General features: G+C 34.7%; 4 protein-coding genes across 10 annotated transcripts; 2 read left to right on the plus strand and 2 right to left on the minus strand.

The window, feature by feature from the left end:
• Positions 1-4,721: 4,721 nt before the first annotated feature.
• Positions 4,722-8,846, plus strand: LOC100746683 (protein shifted). The gene is made up of 6 exons (XM_003485393.4): positions 4,722-5,519; positions 6,088-6,330; positions 6,454-6,597; positions 7,412-7,564; positions 8,427-8,522; positions 8,609-8,846. The coding sequence occupies exons 1-6, from the start codon at positions 5,366-5,368 to the stop codon at positions 8,833-8,835; spliced, it is 1,017 nt and encodes a 338-aa protein (XP_003485441.1). The 5' UTR covers positions 4,722-5,365; the 3' UTR covers positions 8,836-8,846.
• LOC100746879 (5-demethoxyubiquinone hydroxylase, mitochondrial) lies at positions 7,591-9,689 on the minus strand. Of its 2 annotated transcripts, XM_003485395.4 has the most exons (3): positions 9,570-9,689; positions 8,197-8,366; positions 7,591-8,119 (listed from the first exon to the last, which is right to left on the minus strand). In XM_003485395.4, exons 2-3 carry the CDS (start codon positions 8,351-8,353, stop codon positions 7,689-7,691), a joined length of 588 nt encoding a protein of 195 aa, XP_003485443.1. In that variant the 5' UTR covers positions 8,354-8,366; positions 9,570-9,689; the 3' UTR covers positions 7,591-7,688. The 2 variants fall into 2 exon arrangements, with proteins under 2 accessions (XP_003485443.1, XP_033180447.1); XM_033324556.1 differs by lacking the exon at positions 9,570-9,689 and having other exon boundaries at positions 8,197-8,428.
• A 51-nt stretch (positions 9,690-9,740) lies between these two features.
• Positions 9,741-19,063, plus strand: LOC100746560 (DNA-binding protein Ewg). 6 transcript variants are annotated; one of them, XM_003485392.4, is made up of 8 exons: positions 9,741-9,861; positions 11,506-11,780; positions 13,247-13,371; positions 13,484-13,909; positions 14,008-14,310; positions 14,720-14,860; positions 14,948-15,095; positions 16,648-19,063. In XM_003485392.4, the coding sequence occupies exons 2-8, from the start codon at positions 11,603-11,605 to the stop codon at positions 16,977-16,979; spliced, it is 1,653 nt and encodes a 550-aa protein (XP_003485440.1). In that variant the 5' UTR covers positions 9,741-9,861; positions 11,506-11,602; the 3' UTR covers positions 16,980-19,063. The 6 variants fall into 6 exon arrangements, with proteins under 6 accessions (XP_003485440.1, XP_012248416.1, XP_024227851.1 ...); XM_012392993.3 differs by lacking the exon at positions 9,741-9,861 and adding an exon at positions 10,060-10,364; XM_024372083.2 differs by lacking the exon at positions 9,741-9,861 and adding an exon at positions 10,060-10,364 and having other exon boundaries at positions 14,008-14,208.
• A 133-nt stretch (positions 19,064-19,196) lies between these two features.
• LOC100747075 (cytochrome c oxidase subunit 5A, mitochondrial) lies at positions 19,197-20,334 on the minus strand. The gene is made up of 2 exons (XM_003485396.4): positions 19,993-20,334; positions 19,197-19,774 (listed from the first exon to the last, which is right to left on the minus strand). The coding sequence occupies exons 1-2, from the start codon at positions 20,195-20,197 to the stop codon at positions 19,521-19,523; spliced, it is 459 nt and encodes a 152-aa protein (XP_003485444.1). The 5' UTR covers positions 20,198-20,334; the 3' UTR covers positions 19,197-19,520.
• Positions 20,335-20,486: the final 152 nt, after the last annotated feature.

A 20,486-nucleotide genomic window follows, 5' to 3' on the forward strand; every position in this document is an offset into this window, starting at 1 on the left:
ACTAAAGCAACCATCACAGAAAATGTTCGATGCTTCCTATTCAATTTGCCAGAATATTCGATGTTTTCTACCAAAAATCCGTAAAAGATAGGATAAAGAACAATGGCACGGACCCCCTGCAGTTTCATTGGAGACCTTGCTGCATCGTCCTCGAAGCAACGGTGGCCTGTATTATATGGGAACGCATTCGTTTTCCCAAGCAAGGGCTGTGTGACTGTGGACAGAAGTCGAACGAGATGTGACCGATAATGTAATTATGCGGGACAGGTTTTTTGTGCCAGTACTCTAACTTGATCTCTCGAGAATTCCTCTCTCTCTCTCTTTTTTCTTGTCCCCTCTTTCTCCTTTGTCCTCTCTTTCGCCAATATTTCCTTTTTCTGTCTCTTTCCCATGTACTTTCGTCCCTGTTCCATCTTCTTTGTTTTACCCAACTTTCTACCCTGTTCTCTCTTTTTCTTTCAGAGTTTTCCGACTTTTTCGGACTCTTTCTCTGATCGCTAATCCCATTTTTCCGTATTCCCCACTCCGTAGAGATATCATTCTATCATTGTTGTCTACCTAGTGAGAAGAGAACGATGAAAAAGGATGAAAGGAGAACGCGGTCCGATGACGCAGAAACATAGCACGATGTGGCCGCTGCCGTCAGCTACATGCATCGACGTTAGCGCCTGGCTGCCTGCCGGAGGAGCCGTGTGTCCATGTAGGATCCGAGGTCGTGTGCGTTTGTATCCTGTGGGAAAAGAGGAGGTAAGGTCGGTGCATATGAGAAAGAAGGATCGTATATACGAGTTGCACACGCTGATCGGATACACGGGTACGTTGCAAGGTAAAAATTACAATGATAGGTAGATGTCATGTATATCGTACCTACATAAGATGAAAATATATAACGCAAGATCAGACATTATCTCGATCAACGTAGCATAAAATATTATAACGTATGTTATTATGATAAAACAAGAATTCCATTCACAGAAAAAAGGAGAACAAAAGATCATCCAGCGCATAAATTGCTTTCCCTGGATTTTTACTTCCACGAAGTAGGTTCATTGTTCCTATAAAATCGTGCGAAAGATCAACTTTTAATACAATCTATTCGTTACAATTAACAAGCGTAACCAACAGCTGATTCGATTTTGCAAGCATGATCGGACGAGCCCCTGCGTTAATGCGGCTCGAAACGGACCGACCGTCGGCGGATCGACATTTAAAAAGCTGGGGACGGTACACGGTTTTGCGTAATGCTCTGCCGTGTACGACTGTCAGGTGGTTCGTAGCGAATCCAATTAGGTTTGCGACGGTCGGGCAAAAACATTCGATCGGGAATAAACCGGCACCGGTTGCTCCTCATGGGGACGGCCCTCGAGACTCGCTTCCCCGTTCGTGAGCCATGTATAATATACGTTCGAATCAATTGTACGTTGTGTATCGGGACGAAACGGCCTTTCCTTCGTAATCCGCCGATAATATACAGTGCTCAATTTTCTCGTGCAATGGTTTATCGAATATCCTCTAATTTCGCTTGACTATTAGAGTCTCAGCACGTATTCCGGCCTACAAATATCGATTGCTCGATGGATATTCCAATATCCGTGAAATTGATTATTTCTGTCTCCACCTTTTCTCCTACTTGTCACTTATGACGCATAAAAACGATGTAAAACTGTCCTGATTTCATTCTGCAGAAAGTTCTATATACACTATATGATTCTTTTGTTACTAGAATAAAAAGCAAGAAGAAAAGAATAAAGAGGGGTGCTTGTTGTTTTTTTTTTTTTTTTTTTTACTTACCGATCAAAAATACCAAGAATTCAACTGATGGGCTGTTATCGAACCGTGTGTATCTTTCAACCGACCAAACACAGTAATAATAGCTCTGCGCGCGAGAAGATCGTTTCTCTTTTCTGAATTACCCTGTATGCACGCCCGTTTCGTGCACGGCAAAAGGAGTATGAAGAAGGAAAAAGGCGAAGAAGAGAAAGAGCAAGAGGAAGACCGAGAAGCCGTAAGAGATAACAATGGGCCATTTGTTAGATGGGCCAATCCTCGGACACGCAGCCTACAATGGACACTATTATCAACTATTCATTAACCGTTCTGTTAAACCTGTTGCCCGATGTATCCAGAACAACCCCATTCTCCTTCAGGAACTGTGTACTTTGATTTCTAAAAATGAAGATATCGCCGTAGAATTCTTAAGACGCAGTGCATCGTCTAAGATATCACCGATCTGTTAAAGAAAATAAATGGCTCGTTAAATTTTCAGATGAATTACCCGGAACACCTTCAATACAATAGCTTTTTTTAAATTTGTTTAGTAATATATAAATATAAGAAAAAATAACAAAAAGTGCACGAATAGAGCAGTTGGCAGTTTGCTACATATATTTAACGTATTATCGTTGGAGTGCTAAATTAAATATAGTTCCTTTCCCGAGACACGGAGATCGAAGACAGTTCACTAACAAACTCGGTCCACAGCAACGGCAACACATCTATCGCATATCATGTATTATTCATCAACCGGGCTTTCATTCGAACCCCATGGTCGAAAATAGTAATGCAATCGCCAGCCATTCCATTATTACGCGCTTGTTTTCTACTTTTGCGTTGATTTCGGCTAAACACGGAGGAGAATCGTTCATCTCAGCTGCCATAAGTAACCGTGGAATCGCAAATAAACCTGGTTATCGTTCATTATTTGATGAAGATAAATTGTTTCTCTTCAAGAATCCATGAATTACTTCAGTGAACTCCCCGTAGTTTCTAAGAAATCAATCAATCAATACAAAATAGAAGTGCAATAAAAATTTATTAGATGCTGCGATATATAAGAATTAATATTTCATCATTTAAAATATGGAGTTTTTCATTATAGAATATTTAATAAAAAAGAGACGATATTCTAAGAAAATAGATGATATAGTAATGTTGTTCTCTTGAAACAATGAAATTTGAAAATATATTGAGTAATATGAAACTTTCGTGAAATCTAGGTTATAGAATACGCTACAGTATCTTGCTGATACTATCTGAGATACTAATGTCTCTCTTAAGAGAATAATTTACGTAAAATAGCATTGTACTTTACATTTGTAGTGTACTTTTGCTCGACCATATTATCTCTACGTATATATCTATGTGTGTATATATCTGTGAAATAACCAGTACATATGGAGAGCGTCTTGTGTACCTTTCGTCACCTGCACCTGTTTGTAGAAAGTTTCCGACGATCTGGCATGTTCCTTGGAAGATCAATCGCGTCGCGAAGAGTTGCTCGTCTCTGTGAGGCGCGAAAAATGTTTGCGGCCTGACCGACCACAAGCGCCAGAGTGTAAAATCGTGCATGTCGTATATACCACGATACCTAACAAGCCAGCCTTTGTAACGGATTGCAAAACGACCATGGAAATGTGGTCGAACATTCGACGGGAAGAATACCGTACTAACTAAGAAGAGTTGCACCACAAGAGAACGATGAAATACCATCCTGAAATTCGCTCATCTTTTAAGATATGTCTCAAAAGTATTATGTAATAGGAACTACAATAAGAACTTAAAATACTTGATAAATTTATATTTAATTTTCGTAGCAATCTCTTCAGAAGATTCTTCGTTGTTGTTACGATATTTCTCGTGAATAGTAATCCCCTTTTGGAATATGTGTTCTGACCAAAAGTAAGTTTTAAAGATTTTGTTCCATCTACAAGATTTTTATTACCAGAAATGTAAAAGCAGTCCTGGAATAGTAGAGTATGTTACTTTGAAACAGTTGTGCGAAATAGCAGGTATTTGAAGTGCTTTATCGTCGATCGATCGTCTCTGATCGATTTCTGACACCTCACAGATTATTCAAGAGATTCGAGAGAAGCTGAAAGATAAGTTAACAGCAGACTTGGTGTCAAGCTTGGGAACAAAGTCCACACTGCAACAGTGAATTCTCTTTGCCGAATGCAAAGACAGACGGGGGAGGGATAAGGAGGGGAATAGACGATGAAGTACGAAAGAGAATGGAGAGAAGAAACGAAGAGGAGGAACCCGGCCAAAGACGTTTAAAAACTGGTTCCTTCCACCCATTTCTTTTCACCTTATTTGCTAATCCGAATTCTGATTTCCATATATCCGCGTATACAATATTCGAGTCCCGAGGAGATTGATATCGACTGATAAACCATAAAATACGTCAACAGGACTGTCTTTGATTTACCAAATAAATACCAGATATTTATCTCTCCAAGAAACGCGTCCGTCTTTAATAAGATCATTCACAGACTCGTCGAATACAAAGAATTTCGTAATATCGCGATTGTTATGCAAATAATTGTATTTAGATGAATTCTTTTTATATTCGATATTCGATAGATTTTATTGATGACAATGGCTGTATTGCAATTATGAATTGCAGTCAAGGTAATATTCGAATCAATTCAAATTTAAATTCACAGCTTTGTTCAATGAGGACTTATATATTACATTTCGAAGCTGTTCTTAACATTAAATATTTACTACTATGACCTACGATTTGTTATGCCCTGTTCTTATTTTTCTTTCAACAAATAAAAAAATATTCAATGGATTAAGAATGATTTTTTCATATTTTCAGCAAATTCAATACATTTTGTTAACAATGAAAGATCACGATGGCAAGCAATGTAGCAAAATTAAAAAATATTAAAAATGTCAAAGAAGAAGTTAAGAAAATCCAATGGAGATTATGTCAGAAAGTATGATCGGTTAAGTTTCAAAAGAAGCATCAAATATCGATCTTGCGAATCGTTGTGCACGCACCCTTATCCCCAAACGTATCGGGACCCCTTAAGAGATAGAGATCTTGCTCTCAGACTCACAGCAAGAAGACGGGCTGCTGTAGACCTTTTCTCATTGAGTCAGTCAGTCAGTCAGTCAGTTTGCCGCAGCAACGCGGCCTGTACGAACGTGTGCATACGCGTCTTGTTGACTTAACATCGTGTGATCGTACGGCTGCATTATCGACAGAGCTGGCAGAAAGCTACAGCGAGACATCGGCGAAATTGGTCGTCGGTCAACCGGTCGTTGGTCGTTCCCTTGATCGCGAGATCTGATCCCCATTGAAGCTTCGCATACGTGTCTCTCTGGGTTGTGTCAGCTCATTAAATTGCGTGCGTGAGAACGTGCTCGTTCGTCTCGAGTTTCGCCGTGAAATCCCAAATTTCACGCGTCAAATCGTGGCGTGTTCCGTCGGGCTGCACACACCAAGACACACGAGTGTCACATACACCAACGAATAGCTTACGCTTACAAAGAATCATACAGAAAGAGAAAGATTTACATAGCCACAAGGGGGCTAGTCATAAACCGTGCAACACCTGGCGGCACGTCGTTAATTATGCAGTGGGCCGCAGCCGCCCTGGCCTCGGCGGCGATCGCTCTGCTCCTGGACACGGCGGCCGCGAGAAATCACCATCGATCCGGCAATGGGCACAAACCAACCGGTGACATCTCCCTATGGATCGACCAGCAACAGATCAAAATGTTCAGCGGTAAGTTGGTTTACGGATATCGATACTACCGCGCCACGAATATCCATCCGTGTTGAGTGCCGCATTTTTCTTTTTGCATATACTGTGTTATTTTATTCCTACAGTATTTTATTCTTCTTGATATTCTTATCATATTGGTATTAAAAGAAAAAAATACATATTGTCATTCTAAAGAATTTATTTGATATTGATAAAATTGCCATTTTTTGGGATGCTGTTGTGGCATTCACTTATTCATGATTTTAGTATATGGGGACAATATTTATTTTTTATATTATATCTAGTTTATGTTATAAAATACTTCATATATCTGTTTATGTTATATGATACTATGTTATTTCATTATAAGATAAAAATTCTATCATTATTCTTCATATATATATATATACATATCTTTTATGTGATTCTCTCATGTTTAAGTATAGATATACTACTGTATTAATTTATTCTATAAATAATATTAGAGTAATAATCTATTTCTTTTAATTTATTCCAACATCACTCTACATAAATATGTATGACAATGTAACAAGTTACAATCGATCTTTATCTTCTCTGTTTCGTTTAGGGGTTGAAATGGAGATATTCGCGATTACGGAGGGTAGGGTCTTGCCTTATCTATTGGATCCAGAATTCGAAAGCAAATTACCGATTATTCCGAGCGAAGTAACGTACGTGAATTTTACATGGAAGTCTGGTGTAAAGAAATATTACTATAATTTTTATCGATTAAAATCGTTCGACGAGACGATCCTGAAAACACCATATATCACGATCAAAACGCAAGGAAGAGTACCCAAGAGACCTAAGGGTAATTTATGTTTTTTTAATTATCGAAATATTTTGAGTCAACAAATTTAATCGATTAACAAAAAATTATTAAATTTGATGCCTACGTATATAAATAAATGCATAATGTTCATTAAATTCGCAGAATTCAGCGTCCTATTACCATGTTCCGGTAATAATTCGGGCATTGCGCAATTAGGCATCGGTTTGATGATTGAAAGTCGTAAGGGAAAACCTTTAAACGGAACACCCCTTCGCCTTAACCTGAGAAAAGAATGCGCCGTGCGCGGTGAGTGCGTCAATCGCGCCCATGATCATCTCTTTCTACACACGCACACACACGCCTGCCCGCACGCACAGAGTTCTGTATCAGCAATAATTCATTGCTCAACTTGCTACACACTTCAATTAGAAACTATCGAAATCTCAACTGTTTCATTACCATGAAAACTGCTCTTTGCAAAAAGATAAGGAAAGAAGATGATAGAAGCAAACATTTTTTGTAATAATGATGTATGTGGAGTAGGAGACATGTTATGAATTGACGATGATTTCGATTGTGTTTCTGTTCGATCGGTGCACAATATATATCTTTGTGTATACAACTCGATAAAAGATATTTTGCGGGAAGCTTTAACTGTGTATAACGCTTTCCGATTAGTATGAAGGTAGATCCTCTTATCCGCTTATCCTATAGATCTGTAATCGATAAAATAGTTTCTTCAAATCAATGAGCGCATGAGTCTCTCTGACCCGAATGTATCCTAAAATTTTTATTAATGAAAGCCATTTTAAGTGGCCGAAGTATTCACTTAAGTCAATGTGTAATTGCGTTTATCTGCTTAAATTTACGTGGGTGTAGCGGAAAATAATCGCTCAATGTATCTTGTGTTCCTTTGCAATGAACGATAATTGTTTATGGTCTAAAGGTGAAAGACAAGATAAAATTTATGCATGAACCAATTTGATATTTGCTTGTACTATTTATGAATTTATACAATATTATTAAAAAATACTTTTATGATTATACTTATATTCAAATCCTGTACTTGTTATTGATATCAAATGAATCTTTCTTCTTTATATAATATTTTTCATTGCAGAACCTAATCCTGGACCTTGTCCAGATGGATATTTAGGCCCACCTCATTGTAAAAAGGCATTGTGCTATCCAAACTGCATGAATGGTGGCAATTGTACAGCACCTGGCGTTTGTTCGTGTCCACCAGGTTTTCAAGGACCATATTGTGAAGGAGGTATTTTGATTTCAAAATAAGACATATATATAAAACAGATATTTTATTTACTTAAAACTAAACTAATATTTATAAATATTTTATTAAAGCTACACTTTAGTACTATACTAACAAATTATATAATTTATATAACTTTGGATATTGATATAGCAGTTTTACAACCAAATTTAATAACATTTGTTAAAGCTTGATAGAATGGTGCTTGTTCTGCACCATGTTTTAGACCAGTGTCATGATGTTCTTGTTCCTCATCACGAAATTTTTTTATTACTTCTAAAACTTCTTCATGTACTTTTTCATCACTTTCCATCAATGCACGTAATTGATCGTTATAATGCTCTGTGATCACTGTTTCAACAGCTACGGTGCAAGCCATAGCTGCTTTTTCTCCCATGAGTGCTGTACCAGCACCAAGGACAAACCCAGCAACGTTCCAAACAGGTGTTAGAACAGTGGGTCTTATACGATATTTTCTAATCAACTCTTCAAACTTTGCACGATGTTTCTTTTCTTGATCCCACATATGTTGAATAGTTGGACCAACAGATGTTCTACCTGCCTTATATACCCGTGTTAAATTTATATTCAAAGAAACAACAACATCCTGGTATATATTTACAGTATATTTATACCTAAAACAGCCATTTGTCCAGCATATATTCTATCAGCTCCTAATTCTCCAGCATGATCTACCCTTATAACTGAATCTAATAATTTCCCTGATCTAGTTGCTCCTGAAGCTGCTGATGTACTAGCCAATCGAATTCCAAGCTGTCTAAGATGCAGCATTTTTTTCTATAAACTTTAAAAAAGCGTTTGTGACAAAAATTTTTTCTCTTAATTAAAGCACAATTAATTTTAGGTATATGTGCAGAAAAATGTTTAAATGGTGGGAAATGTATACAAAAAGATACTTGCGAATGTCCAAAAGGATATTTTGGATTACGTTGTGAATTTTGTAAGTAAAATTATAATAGAAATGTAGCTACTAATGGTTAAAATTATAGTATTGGCTTCATAATAAGTATGTTTTCACTTTTTTAGCAAAGTGCGTAATTCCTTGTTTAAATGGAGGAAAATGTAAAGGGAACAATGTGTGCAGATGTCCTACTGGCTTCAAAGGAGATCATTGTGAAATTGGTAGAAGATCTCCGCAACGCTCAGCCTGCACAAGAGCATGCAGAAATGGAACGTGTCAACCTGATAATACGTGTCTTTGTGAGCCTGGTTGGTTTGGAAAACTGTGCAATAAAAACAAGCCATGGGCTTGAAAGTAAAAACATATTTTTCACTGGTGGTATTGGTCTGTAGCCAATTGGATTCAACAAGATTTCTTATTTAACATAAAATTACAAAATGTCTTGGATTCTATTTAGACTGTATTCCTTCATGAGTTTAAGACATCTTTTACTTCGAACCTCGCATTTAGTTTAACAATCTTTATACTTAAGACAATACTAGATATGTATTCAGAAAATTATGAATCATTAATTTTATAAAGTATTACTATGTGAATTTAATAACAGTATATATATATATATATATATATACTGTATATATGTATGTATATGTATATATATGTATGTATATATATATATGTGTATATATATATATATATTATATATATATTTTTTTTAAATCCAATTGGTTGATACCACTAAACTAACATGTATAATTAGTAATTTACCCCACCCCAGATGTGATATGTAAAGCTGCTTTACAACATTTTATACTATTAAATATTATTTTTAAATAATATACTTTTATATTGTTAGATTTATTATAATGATTGTAAAAAAAAATAAAATAAAATATATTTTCTTTCTTGTAATTGTTATTTTTCCTTGTTGATTTCGTAAGATTACATGTTGCCTCTCTAAATTATCTTCGTATTTAAGATTCGAACTTTATATCTCGATAACAATTTACAACAATTTCTCATTACGAAAATGTAAGACAAGAATATCGCTATAAAGACAATAAAATAGAAAGAGGAATTGCATACCCAGGATAAAGTCTTTCGAACAGAAAACGTCAAAACAACAAACGATTGTTTCTTGCCGTTTCAGATGGTGCAAGTTTTTAGGTTAGACTGAAACTCAGCAACATCGTTCCAGGGACGCTGAGAACAAGAGTCACGTGTTTCAGGATCCAATAAGGAGGTAGATCGGATGGACGCCATGACGCGTACCCCAGTGGTATCAGCCAATCAGGTTATTCCAGATCCGTATACATGTATATGGTGTTCGTGTTTCCGTGGTCGCTGGTACCTTTTTGCGGATTCTGAGGGGAAATCGGTGAGTGCCGAATAAGTATCGGTGCGTTATTAGCACGTAATTGATCGTTGAGGGACCGGGCGATGCGCGTATGTTGCTTATTCGCGAAATAAGGGCAATTTCGCATCGTCTGCTTGGAGTGCACCGCGCAGGCTCGCTCAAAATGGCCGCCTCGCTGCCGCGTTTGTTGTGGTGGAGATGGAGGGCCGCNNNGGAGATGGAGGGCCGCGTAGCCGATCGATACGGCTGCTGGCGAAACTGGCCATGGTGTCTATGGCGGCTGTTGTGTGTGTTGTTGTGGCGTGGCGCGACGTACACGCGAGTTACGCCCGGTGAGGTAGAAGGTCGCGTTTTAGCCTCACGGTGGTGGTGCTGTGCGGGTGAGCGTTTAACACGGGTGGCGAGATGAGACCGCGAGACGCGAGCGTAGGGCGTGGTGAGAGAGCGTAGCCGACGGCGGCCTCCCCGCAGACGCGAAACCCTGAGCCCTCCCTGATCGGGTGACCACTCACGGGACACACAAGGTGCGTACGCAACTCGCGATTTTCACTGGGCCTGCTCCATGGCTCCGCGGTACCGCGGTCATGAGCTTTGCGGCCCCGGAGGTGGTCTCTTTTGCGTGTGCCCTGCGCATTTTCATTGCCCCCCCAAGTATCCACCAAATAAACGCGCCGTGTGCGCGGCTTGGCGCATCTTCTCTCTCTGTTCTCTCACACCTCGTCACGCTTTGTCAAGCCACGCTCTTACCACTCTTCTTAACTGCCTGTCCGCCGTCTGTCGTCTGTCGCGTCGCCTGTCAAATTCATCCAACAAATATGTATCTGTTGCTCGCTGTCACCCCGAGTGTAACACCGGTTCGCTACGCTTCATCCGCGCAACACCGATATTCTATGTCTATGCACAGACCACGGCGACGACGACGACCACGTTCACATATTTACGTTACGTTAATTTGTTACCGCGTGCTCCTTTTTCACGATGTTATCTCACGTTTAGTGCGAATATCTTATAGCATCACGTTTCATCATGCGTGGGGATCCTAAACATACGCGCGGGAAACACTTCCGCCTGAAACTCATTGTTTATGTTTCTCAAATTCTGACCGTATGTAGTATCATCATCCTGGATTCTTATCTACTCTACCCTTATCATGTAGTATTCCACATGGAAATACTTATGTATTCAATGTCATTATTATACTTTATAATATTTTATAGTTCATGTGTATGTAGTAAGAATATCTGTTTATGTGTTTTTCTTACCTTTATATCATCAATTAATGATACATAGATAATGATATCATTATTTTAATTGCTCTTAAAATATTATTTGATATACAATCATCTTTTTTATTGTTGGATCTAGATTTATTCGTTTCATTATATATATGAACATAGTAAATTTCAATATTTCTTTTAACATTGAAGTTCCTTTCTATAAATAATGTAAGTGATTATCTATATATAGCTAAAAGAACATTATTTTATAGTTATATTTAAATAATATCACTATGTAAACTTAACAGAAGGTAAATTTATAAACATTATGGAAGACAACTTTGTTTTGGAAAATTTATACATTTACAAGAGACAGTCTATTGTTCTATATTTTATATTTCATATTTTATATTTTATTTCTCATATAAGCTTGTTTCTTTCGATTTAGGAGGTGATGTAGAAAGAAAATAAAACATCAAAGATTGGCATCTGTTTCGACGGGGCATTGCAATATAACCGAAGACAAGACGGACGAAGACAAAAAGATGGTGTCTCTGCCTAGTGCAGAGCCTGGCACAATGGATAGAATCTCAGATGATGATGATGACGAGCCAAGTAGTGGGTCTGAAACATATGAGGAGGGTGACCTTTTGACAGCTGCTATGGATGATGATGTGACGGCCCAGCTCGCCGCTGCAGGTTGGCAAATCAAACACGCTAATGGTGATTTCCATTTTTTTGCTTTTTCACCTTTTGAGTTATTTATATTCTAATCATTTTCATTTACAAAAGGAAAGTAACATAGAGGGTGCACCAATAATGTTAAATGAACAAGTCTCATTACATAGGCACAAGGAAAAAATAAGTAAAGGACTTTGTAAATTAAATATTTTGGATTGTGATTGACATATTTCAGTGTATAATTGATAATTTTAATAATGCATATTATTCTAAATTTTTATATAATATATAAAGTATTAAAGTATGATTTGTATAATATTATTCAATTCTTTGAACATAGATAAAGAAAAATGATTATCTTTCGCAATATTATTGCAATATTATTTGCAATATTATAATAATTATATAAAAAATATGAAGATTCATAGAATTGAAGTTACCTTGAGTTATCATCAACAGAAAGATAGAAGTAAAATACTGCCTGCCAATGATACATCTAATCTGGTAACTATTAAATATTAAACTAAAATACATTTATAAGAAGATTCTCTATGGAGCCCTAATATGGTTAATAGTTTTAACTGTTCATGTTTTTATTAAGTCATTTAAAAGAAAATACATAAGTTTATTGTTTTTTTCATTTACATCATTGACAGTGCAGCATGAATTTATTGTTTTTCTTTTTTTGCCTTTTTTATATCTCACTTTTTTATCATTCTAATTTTCTTTCAACAAGATAAGTACTCATAATACAAATTACAAAGAAAATGTTGACAAAAAATACCATTATTGAATGCATTTTACATTGTTTGTGTGCTGTAATATTATTTGCTTCATGTTTTTAATATTCTACATACATGGAAACACTGTTTTTTATATACATGTTAATTTTGCATTTTATGCAGTAATTTTCATTTGCAAATTTAGAATTATTCATATATATCATCTTTCCTGTGTGTTTATTAAAATATCATAGCTTAGAAATTAGCTTAATATTTATCATTTAAATTTGTGTTCACTTTGTGCAGTAAATTTATTATGTTATGTTTACTCCCTAAATGTTATAGAAAAATATGTAATATTTTGTAGATGTTCATTTTTACCTTATCGAAAAAAAATTCAAGAATATATTACTTATCTAGATTTCAAATACCTTTCATTTCATGTTATAAGACATAATGTTGAGTTCTACACATATACAAATTTAATTCATTTTAATATATGTATAATATATCCTTGGATATCAAGCACGTTTCATATCACTACTGCTTTGCATCTCTTGTTTTGAATGAACTAAAGATACATGTTGACATGTCAGTAAAATATCTATACACATACATACATATACGTGAATAAGATAAAAATTTTAGCAAAAATATTTTGGAAATGCCGCACAAATTGAAATTTTTTCTTCAGTATCTTTTAATATTACTGATATTTTACTGACATTTTATTTGGTGTGGGATTGTAAAATTAGAAAACATATAGTTAATAATTTGCACATTTAGGCCCTGTTGGCGTAGCTGCCGCCGCAGCCATTGTCTCAGCAAAAAAGAGGAAACGACCTCATAGCTTTGAAACAAATCCCAGCATTAGAAAGAGACAGCAAAACAGACTCCTAAGAAAACTTAGAGTAAGTATATACATATTACTATGTTTTATCTTGTTATCTGTATGCCTTTAAATATTTATTATCATTTATTTATTTATTTATTTATTATTTATTAAATATGTATTTTTTACAGCAAACCATAGATGAGTTTGCAACACGAGTTGGACAACAAGCAGTAGTATTAGTAGCTACACCAGGAAAGCCAAACAGTAGTTATAAAGTATTTGGAGCAAAACCATTAGAGGATGTAGTAAAAAATTTAAGAAATGTTATAATGGAAGAACTTGAAAGTGCGCTCGCACAACAAGCTCCGCCACCAGTACAAGACGATCCATCTTTATATGAATTACCACCTCTTATAATAGATGGCATACCAACACCCGTGGAAAAAATGACACAAGCTCAACTCAGAGCATTCATCCCTTTAATGTTAAAGTATTCCACAGGCAGAGGTAAACCTGGTTGGGGAAGAGATAGTACACGGCCACCATGGTGGCCAAAAGAACTTCCTTGGGCAAATGTGCGTATGGATGCAAGGTCTGAAGACGAGAAACAGAAGGTTTGTAGATATCTAAAGAATCTTCGAACACCTTTTTTTCATTTCGGATATATACATTTTCTAAACTACTTAATGTTTGTTCTAATGTATTTTTTTAGATTTCTTGGACACATGCGTTAAGACAAATTGTAATAAACTGTTATAAATTTCATGGAAGAGAAGATCTTCTACCTGCATTCAGTGAAGAGGATGATAAATCAAATGTACTGATACAACAATCGACTCCTCATTCCTCGTCGCATCCGTCACATTCATCCGGTCAAGGGCAAGGTGGACAATCGCAGCAACAACAGCAGACGGTGGGAGTTGTTCGCCTCAGCAGCACGGATTCATCTAAGGGAAACTCTTCGCCAGCACAAATCATTGCCGCGTCTCCTACAGCTCTTGCCACTGCCACTCAGGTGGGAGTGGATAGAGTACAAAAAAAGAATTGATCGAAACAACGTGATTGAAAAAAGTCCAATTATTTAGTACAGTTTCAGTCTAATCAAATTTAATGTAAGGTTCGATAGTACATTGTGAGATCATGGTGTTTCTTTAAATTCTGATTTTACATTAAAAAAATTAGAATTTGAAATTCCTTTATACGCAATTTGCGTTTATGTTCATGTGTTTGGTTTCCCTTATTTGAGTTTAATCTATCTTTATTTCTGTAGTCGTTGTCGTCATACTTGGAATCACATTTTATTTGGTTATACCTTCTGTAAAATTTTCACCATTTTTTAGTTTTAATCATATCTTGCTTTTTAAAATATTTAAAAAGACACGTGACTCGGCCATCATAATTAATGTTTTGTTCTTGTGTTCTAGATGACGGCTCAATATCCGACGGCAGTTTTACAAACAATAACGAATCCTGATGGCACCGTATCAATCATCCAAGTTGATCCTAGTAACCCAATAATTACGCTACCAGATGGTACAACAGCTCAGGTTCAAGGTGTAGCTACTGTAAGTTATCATAAACCACTTTTTATATTTTCCTTTTTGACTTTAAGAGCAAAGTTTTAAAATGGGAATTAATTTTCTTATCTACAGATCCATACAAGTCAAGGAGAAGTGCAAGCACTTGCTGAAGTAGCAGGCAGTGGGGAAGGTACTAGTGTCGCTGTCGATTTAAACAGCGTTACAGAAGCAACATTAGGTCAAGATGGTCAAATCATTCTCACAGGAGAAGATGGACACGGTAAAACAGTTTTCTATAGGCTCTGCACCGTCGCCGGCCAGGAGCTACTTGAACAGTGAATTCATTTTTACTGGCCCAGGATCCTTTGTTGTTTTGCATGCTGTCTGCTACGCTCCATTCAAGAAAAATACCTACGTGTTCTACTACTTTGTACAACGAAAGTAGAATATCGATTAGTTATTCTTTTTTGATACTGTACATATGCAATTTCATTCGGAGCTATGCACAGCTTTATTTTAATTTCTTCTTTAAGAATCCATGATACATGTAAGAGATCATCAAAAAAAATGTTCAGGGCACTTATGTATTGATTTTTATGAATTAATTTACGTTTAAATGTCGTGTGATAAGTCAAGGAACTTTACTAGAGAGAAAATAGAGAAGTTGCTCTTAATATTGTGTCGTTTTGTATATACACATATGTCTATAACGTTTTTAGACTATTCTCTTTCTGAGATGAGATAAAATTCAAGAACTTTTTAACAGGGACTCGATAATGATGAAATAATACAAATGATAGAATTAAATTTGAACGTACCGTACCTATATGCATGTACATACTGTTTTTTTTATATACTGAAAAGCAATTCATTGATGCCTACAATATATTTATATATTGGAATGTTGCATGTATAGTTCGTACATTTCTATGGAGAGCTTTAGATACATAGATTTTTAAAGATTTTTAAAGTGTGTACGTTATAAAGTAAACAGGTAGAATCGATCGGTTCACATGGATTCTTAAGATTTTAAATTTAAACGAGAAAATAAAGGAAGGTATTGATGATCACATAAAGAACCTGTCCCTGTTTTACAATCACTTTACCATTATTATCGAAAATTGGTTACTTTAATTTACTTTAATTAAAACAAAGAGAAATAAAACTGCTGTACATAGAGTATTTTTTGTTGATGTTTTTATTATTTTATAGCTGTTGTATTTCGCAGCCTTTGTTTAAGCTACTCACGATTGCTATTTTCTAATTTATTTGAATCAATAAATTATTTTTAATAAAAGAATTCGTATTTGTATAATTTATGCTTGTCCATACTTGATCTTACAGATTGGCTTAAACATCTGTTGCTTTTTATTAATGCCTTATTTTTTCTGAAGTGTAGATGAGAATTATGTTTGCACATTAATGATATTACATTAAAAGGGTGTGCCAGAAAAAAAGATAATGCTAAATGTGAAAACAAAAGTATTCATCTTTTCAATTACATTAAATATTTGACACATAGAGTAAGTATATCTACTTTTCTTTAGCACACCCTGTTAATCTAACATTTTTTTATTAGCTTTGTATACAACAATGTACTTTTAACTTGTCATTTAAGTTTTAGAAAAAACGTATAGCCCGTTAAATCTGACTGTATCGTAAACTGGTAGCATGAACGCACAAATCCGAAAAAATTGTCGATATCGAAAATACACGTACGAATACGTGCTCTTCGAATTATTAAGTTTGACTTTTTAATTCCCAGTTTGCTATACAGAGAGAAAAATGCCTGGTCAAGGGCAGAACACAGGACAGTTACTTCTTTGTTTCAGGCTATCCTGTTTCCGTCTCAGGAGTGATAACAGTACCAGTATCTGCTAGTATGTATCAAACTATGGTTGCCAATATTCAAAGTGACGGTACGATGCAAGTAGTCACACCAATGGTTCAAGTCCCAAAGGTTGAGCCTGGAAATGGGGAAGCTAGCATTGAAGCTGTCACTATTCAAGGGCATCCTATGACAATGATAAATGCCGCAGGTGAACATCAAGTTCTTCAAGTAATATCATTAAAAGATGCTAATGTCCTCACGAAGGCTATGCAAGCCGAAGTTGTAAAAGATGAGGATAGTCAACAACAACAAACCGTCTCTAGTCCAGAATAAAGCGTTTTACATAGTTAATACAAAGCTTTTATGTTAACACCAAAATGCGACAGGTGCACATTAGTGGTGTTCATGAGAAGAAGAGTGAGAGTATTAGAAATGATATGTGTTATTAATATTAAGGGAGATGATTGTGTCTTTTCTGAATCATCGTATAGTGTGTTCTCTTGTTGAGAAACAGTAAATGAATAGTAAATGAATAATATGTTTGGAGAGTGAAAATGATTGAATGTTCGATGACTCATTGGACTTGAATGTAATCATATTTGTATTCAAGATTCATTGTAGACACTTAGAAGTATTCACTTGTAATTCAATTTCTCGAAGATAGTACTAATTTTTAGAAAGTACTGCGACGCTCGATGAATGAAAATCGTTGAATATGCAAAGTTTCATCGATGTATTTATAGTGATAGTATCCGTCGTCTGGATATTTAACATTTTCCAATAAGCAAACACGGATACAAATATTTTCATCTAGTCTTAGTATCGGGTCCTTAAGAACGATCGATATACCAAAGAATTTTAAATTTGTGTTAAACTATTTTACGAAAGAGATGATTACTAACAAATTATATAATTTAATTACATCGAACTAATGATCTAAAAAGGACTTTAATTGAACGAGTTGATGCTGTAAACTATATTATTCGAATTTATTTGTTAAACTTGTTAATGATAGATTATTTTTTCAGACAAAATCAAGTCTCAAAAGTCGCTTATGGTTTCAAAAATATTTATGGAAAGATCTGTCATATGTAAAAACCTTTTTGAAGTTCAATGAAAAATGAATTCACATTTCGTAGCAGGATTCCGAACTAAATGTAATTTTTGAGTTAATCCAATTTGGCTATCGGATTAAAACAAAATGTAATATGTAGCCTATTTTTATGATAAATTGAGATATGGAGATGAGTCATTTTTCGGCGATAGAGATATATAACGATACATATTAATATACATTAATAATCGACAGTAGAGATAAATGAAAAAAAATTAAGCATTTCTGACGGGTACAAATAGGCTATAAGACATAATTTTTTGAAAAATAAGACATATGGATTTGAAGTACACATCCAAAAAACATAATTACTTTTATCATATTAATACTATGTTATATTAGAAAATTATTTTTAGGTGATGTTATAAAGAACACTATATACATAATTCTCACAAAAATGACAATTAAATTCTTCCATTTCCATTCTGTATTACTCTGATAGTGTGCAGAATGTAGAAATGGAGAATCGCTTATTGTTCTTTATTTTCATTTTCAGGTAATCTATTTATTTTGATTATTAATGAAAAAAAAAATCAAAATGTTTTCATGCATTTAAATGCCAACTCACTTTTATACAATATATTTAATGTTAGGAAGAATATTATTTTTTCTGTGCAATCTTGTTTCAATGTTGCGGTATCAAGTATTGCAAGCATATGTGATTGACTACCGAAAATGAATTTCATTATTCTGACGATTTTATTTACATTTTTATATTTTTTAGTATCTTTGTGTGCATCATACGTATATATATAGGTATGTGTGTGTATATGCACACATGCGCGCACACACACACATACACACACATATATATATATTGTTTTCAGATGATAACTAATAATGAATTTGTGATATTTGTTTAATTAATATCTTTTAGTACATGTGTCTCTATCATGAATGATGATCATGAAGTTCCTGTAGGTGTGTAGTACAGTCTTCTCTTTAAAAAAGTGTATGTCAAGAGCAGAGTCGTAACATTGAAACAACAAACTGCCCTCGACATTAAGTATGAATGATACCAAAAAGAAAGAAGGTTTTTATAACATTATAGGAGAAAGTAGATAAATTTAATAATTATCAGTAGAAAACAGATCGCAATGACTAGATATTAATTGTTATATTGTTTTTTAAAACTATGGCCATTACATACAAGATGTAATATATTGATACTCCCATGTAAGACCATGTTGTATTTTTTTGTTCTTGTTTGTAAGAAGTCACACAGGACATAAATTAAGTTTAATGTCATTTGAGAAAAGAATGTAATACCATTTTAGATAATTATAGATGTATGTGTACATGACTTTACCACTGTGTATCTTACAATGTAATTTGTACATATGTCATTGTTGTGTCACCTTTCTGCTTTGGTTACTTTTGATGTAAAAAGGTAAAAAAAAGGAAACTTGAAAAATATTAAAAATTTCAAGGCAACATAAGGAACCAATAGAAGTTGCAATTAAAATATAATATATACATATCATTTTGTTTCATGATCTATTAAGACGATAAAGTCTTGAAAAGCAATATATAAACAATACATGTTTCATATATTTTTCCAATTCATGAACAATATGCTTCATGTACGAAACAGATATGACATATGATAAATATTTGTCAAAATCAATATTGAATAAGAGACATGACAATTGGTATTCTTTTATCCTGATTTAAAAATTGATTTTTTGTTTATTTGTGACAAGTCTAATAGAAAGCACCTCTAAGCGTATATACTATGTTTATTAATTTAAAATCAATAATTAATGTATATCATCAATGGATTGAAGCGCTAATTCAGGCTTATCATAACCAAGCTCTTCTGGGGTATTGATACCTAATTCATCTAATGTAGGTCTGATTTCTTGTAAAATGTAAGGATAAATTTCTTTAAGTTTGCCTCCACATTTATCCTTTACCATCTCCAAAATCCTGATAGCAAGAGCAAAATCATTCAGTTTCCTGCAAGCCCTTAATGCAGCACAAATAACAACTGGATCTGGTACAAGATCTAAACCTGAAAAGACAATGACTGTTAGAACAATTATTATAATATCGCTACAATAATAGTTATTTCAATCTGACTATTTAAATAAATAAGGAAGAACATTCGAAAACAAATTTTTTGAAAATAGAATGTTACTGTTCGATTTAAATTACTCGAAATGATTGTCATTTAAATTGTTAAAAAATAATTGTGATTGTAAAGTATGATATAACTACGCAATTACTGACCCGCTAATTTGTTAAAAACTCGACGAATTTCCCAGTGATCGAGATCTGGACGACTTAGATAATTCACGTATTGCTTATTAAATTCCTCCTCACTTTCTTCTGGGCCATCGTGGGAGGCACGAACATTTCGACTTACAACTGTAGCGCGTGATAGTAGAGAATTTCTTATGATATTATTTGCTTGTCTTCCCACAAATCGTAACATTTTTTCGACGAAATGTTACTGAATTGAATATGATAGCAAGGCTGCACGATTGGCTTCTTGCGTAATATCAGAAGAAGACGGAATTTGCTCTGAGTTCGATCGAAACATTTCTACCAACCTAGAAGTAGTAAAGCGTTCAATTTACATGCTTGCAGATGTTGTACCGCGTGTTTCAATTATCAAATGTTTTCATATTACTTTTACGTCACTGTATATAATTTTTAAAACTAACCCGATTACAATACATGTATAATTTATTATCTAGTTTTTTTTAAATGACTAAATATTT

Source organism: Bombus impatiens, unplaced genomic scaffold (genome assembly GCF_000188095.3).
Source record: "Bombus impatiens unplaced genomic scaffold, BIMP_2.2 scf_0054, whole genome shotgun sequence".
NCBI lineage: Eukaryota > Metazoa > Arthropoda > Insecta > Hymenoptera > Apidae > Bombus > Bombus impatiens.

Excerpts from the sequence above, each read along its gene's own strand:
- LOC100746683 (XM_003485393.4), top strand. The coding sequence starts at position 5,366 with ATGCAGTGGGCCGCAGCCGCCCTGGCCTCGGCGGCGATCGCTCTGCTC. Across the intron at positions 5,520-6,087 it reads ACAGATCAAAATGTTCAGCG|GGGTTGAAATGGAGATATTC; the intron begins GTAAGTTGGTTT and ends TGTTTCGTTTAG. Across the intron at positions 7,565-8,426 it reads AGGACCATATTGTGAAGGAG|GTATATGTGCAGAAAAATGT; the intron begins GTATTTTGATTT and ends AATTAATTTTAG.
- LOC100746879 (XM_003485395.4), bottom strand. The coding sequence starts at position 8,353 with ATGCTGCATCTTAGACAGCTTGGAATTCGATTGGCTAGTACATCAGCA. Across the intron at positions 8,120-8,196 it reads TGGACAAATGGCTGTTTTAG|GTAGAACATCTGTTGGTCCA; the intron begins GTATAAATATAC and ends TATATAAGGCAG.
- LOC100746560 (XM_003485392.4), top strand. The coding sequence starts at position 11,603 with ATGGTGTCTCTGCCTAGTGCAGAGCCTGGCACAATGGATAGAATCTCA. Across the intron at positions 14,311-14,719 it reads CTCTTGCCACTGCCACTCAG|ATGACGGCTCAATATCCGAC; the intron begins GTGGGAGTGGAT and ends CTTGTGTTCTAG. Across the intron at positions 14,861-14,947 it reads AGGTTCAAGGTGTAGCTACT|ATCCATACAAGTCAAGGAGA; the intron begins GTAAGTTATCAT and ends TCTTATCTACAG.
- LOC100747075 (XM_003485396.4), bottom strand. The coding sequence starts at position 20,197 with ATGTTACGATTTGTGGGAAGACAAGCAAATAATATCATAAGAAATTCT. Across the intron at positions 19,775-19,992 it reads AGTTTTTAACAAATTAGCGG|GTTTAGATCTTGTACCAGAT; the intron begins GTCAGTAATTGC and ends TTGTCTTTTCAG.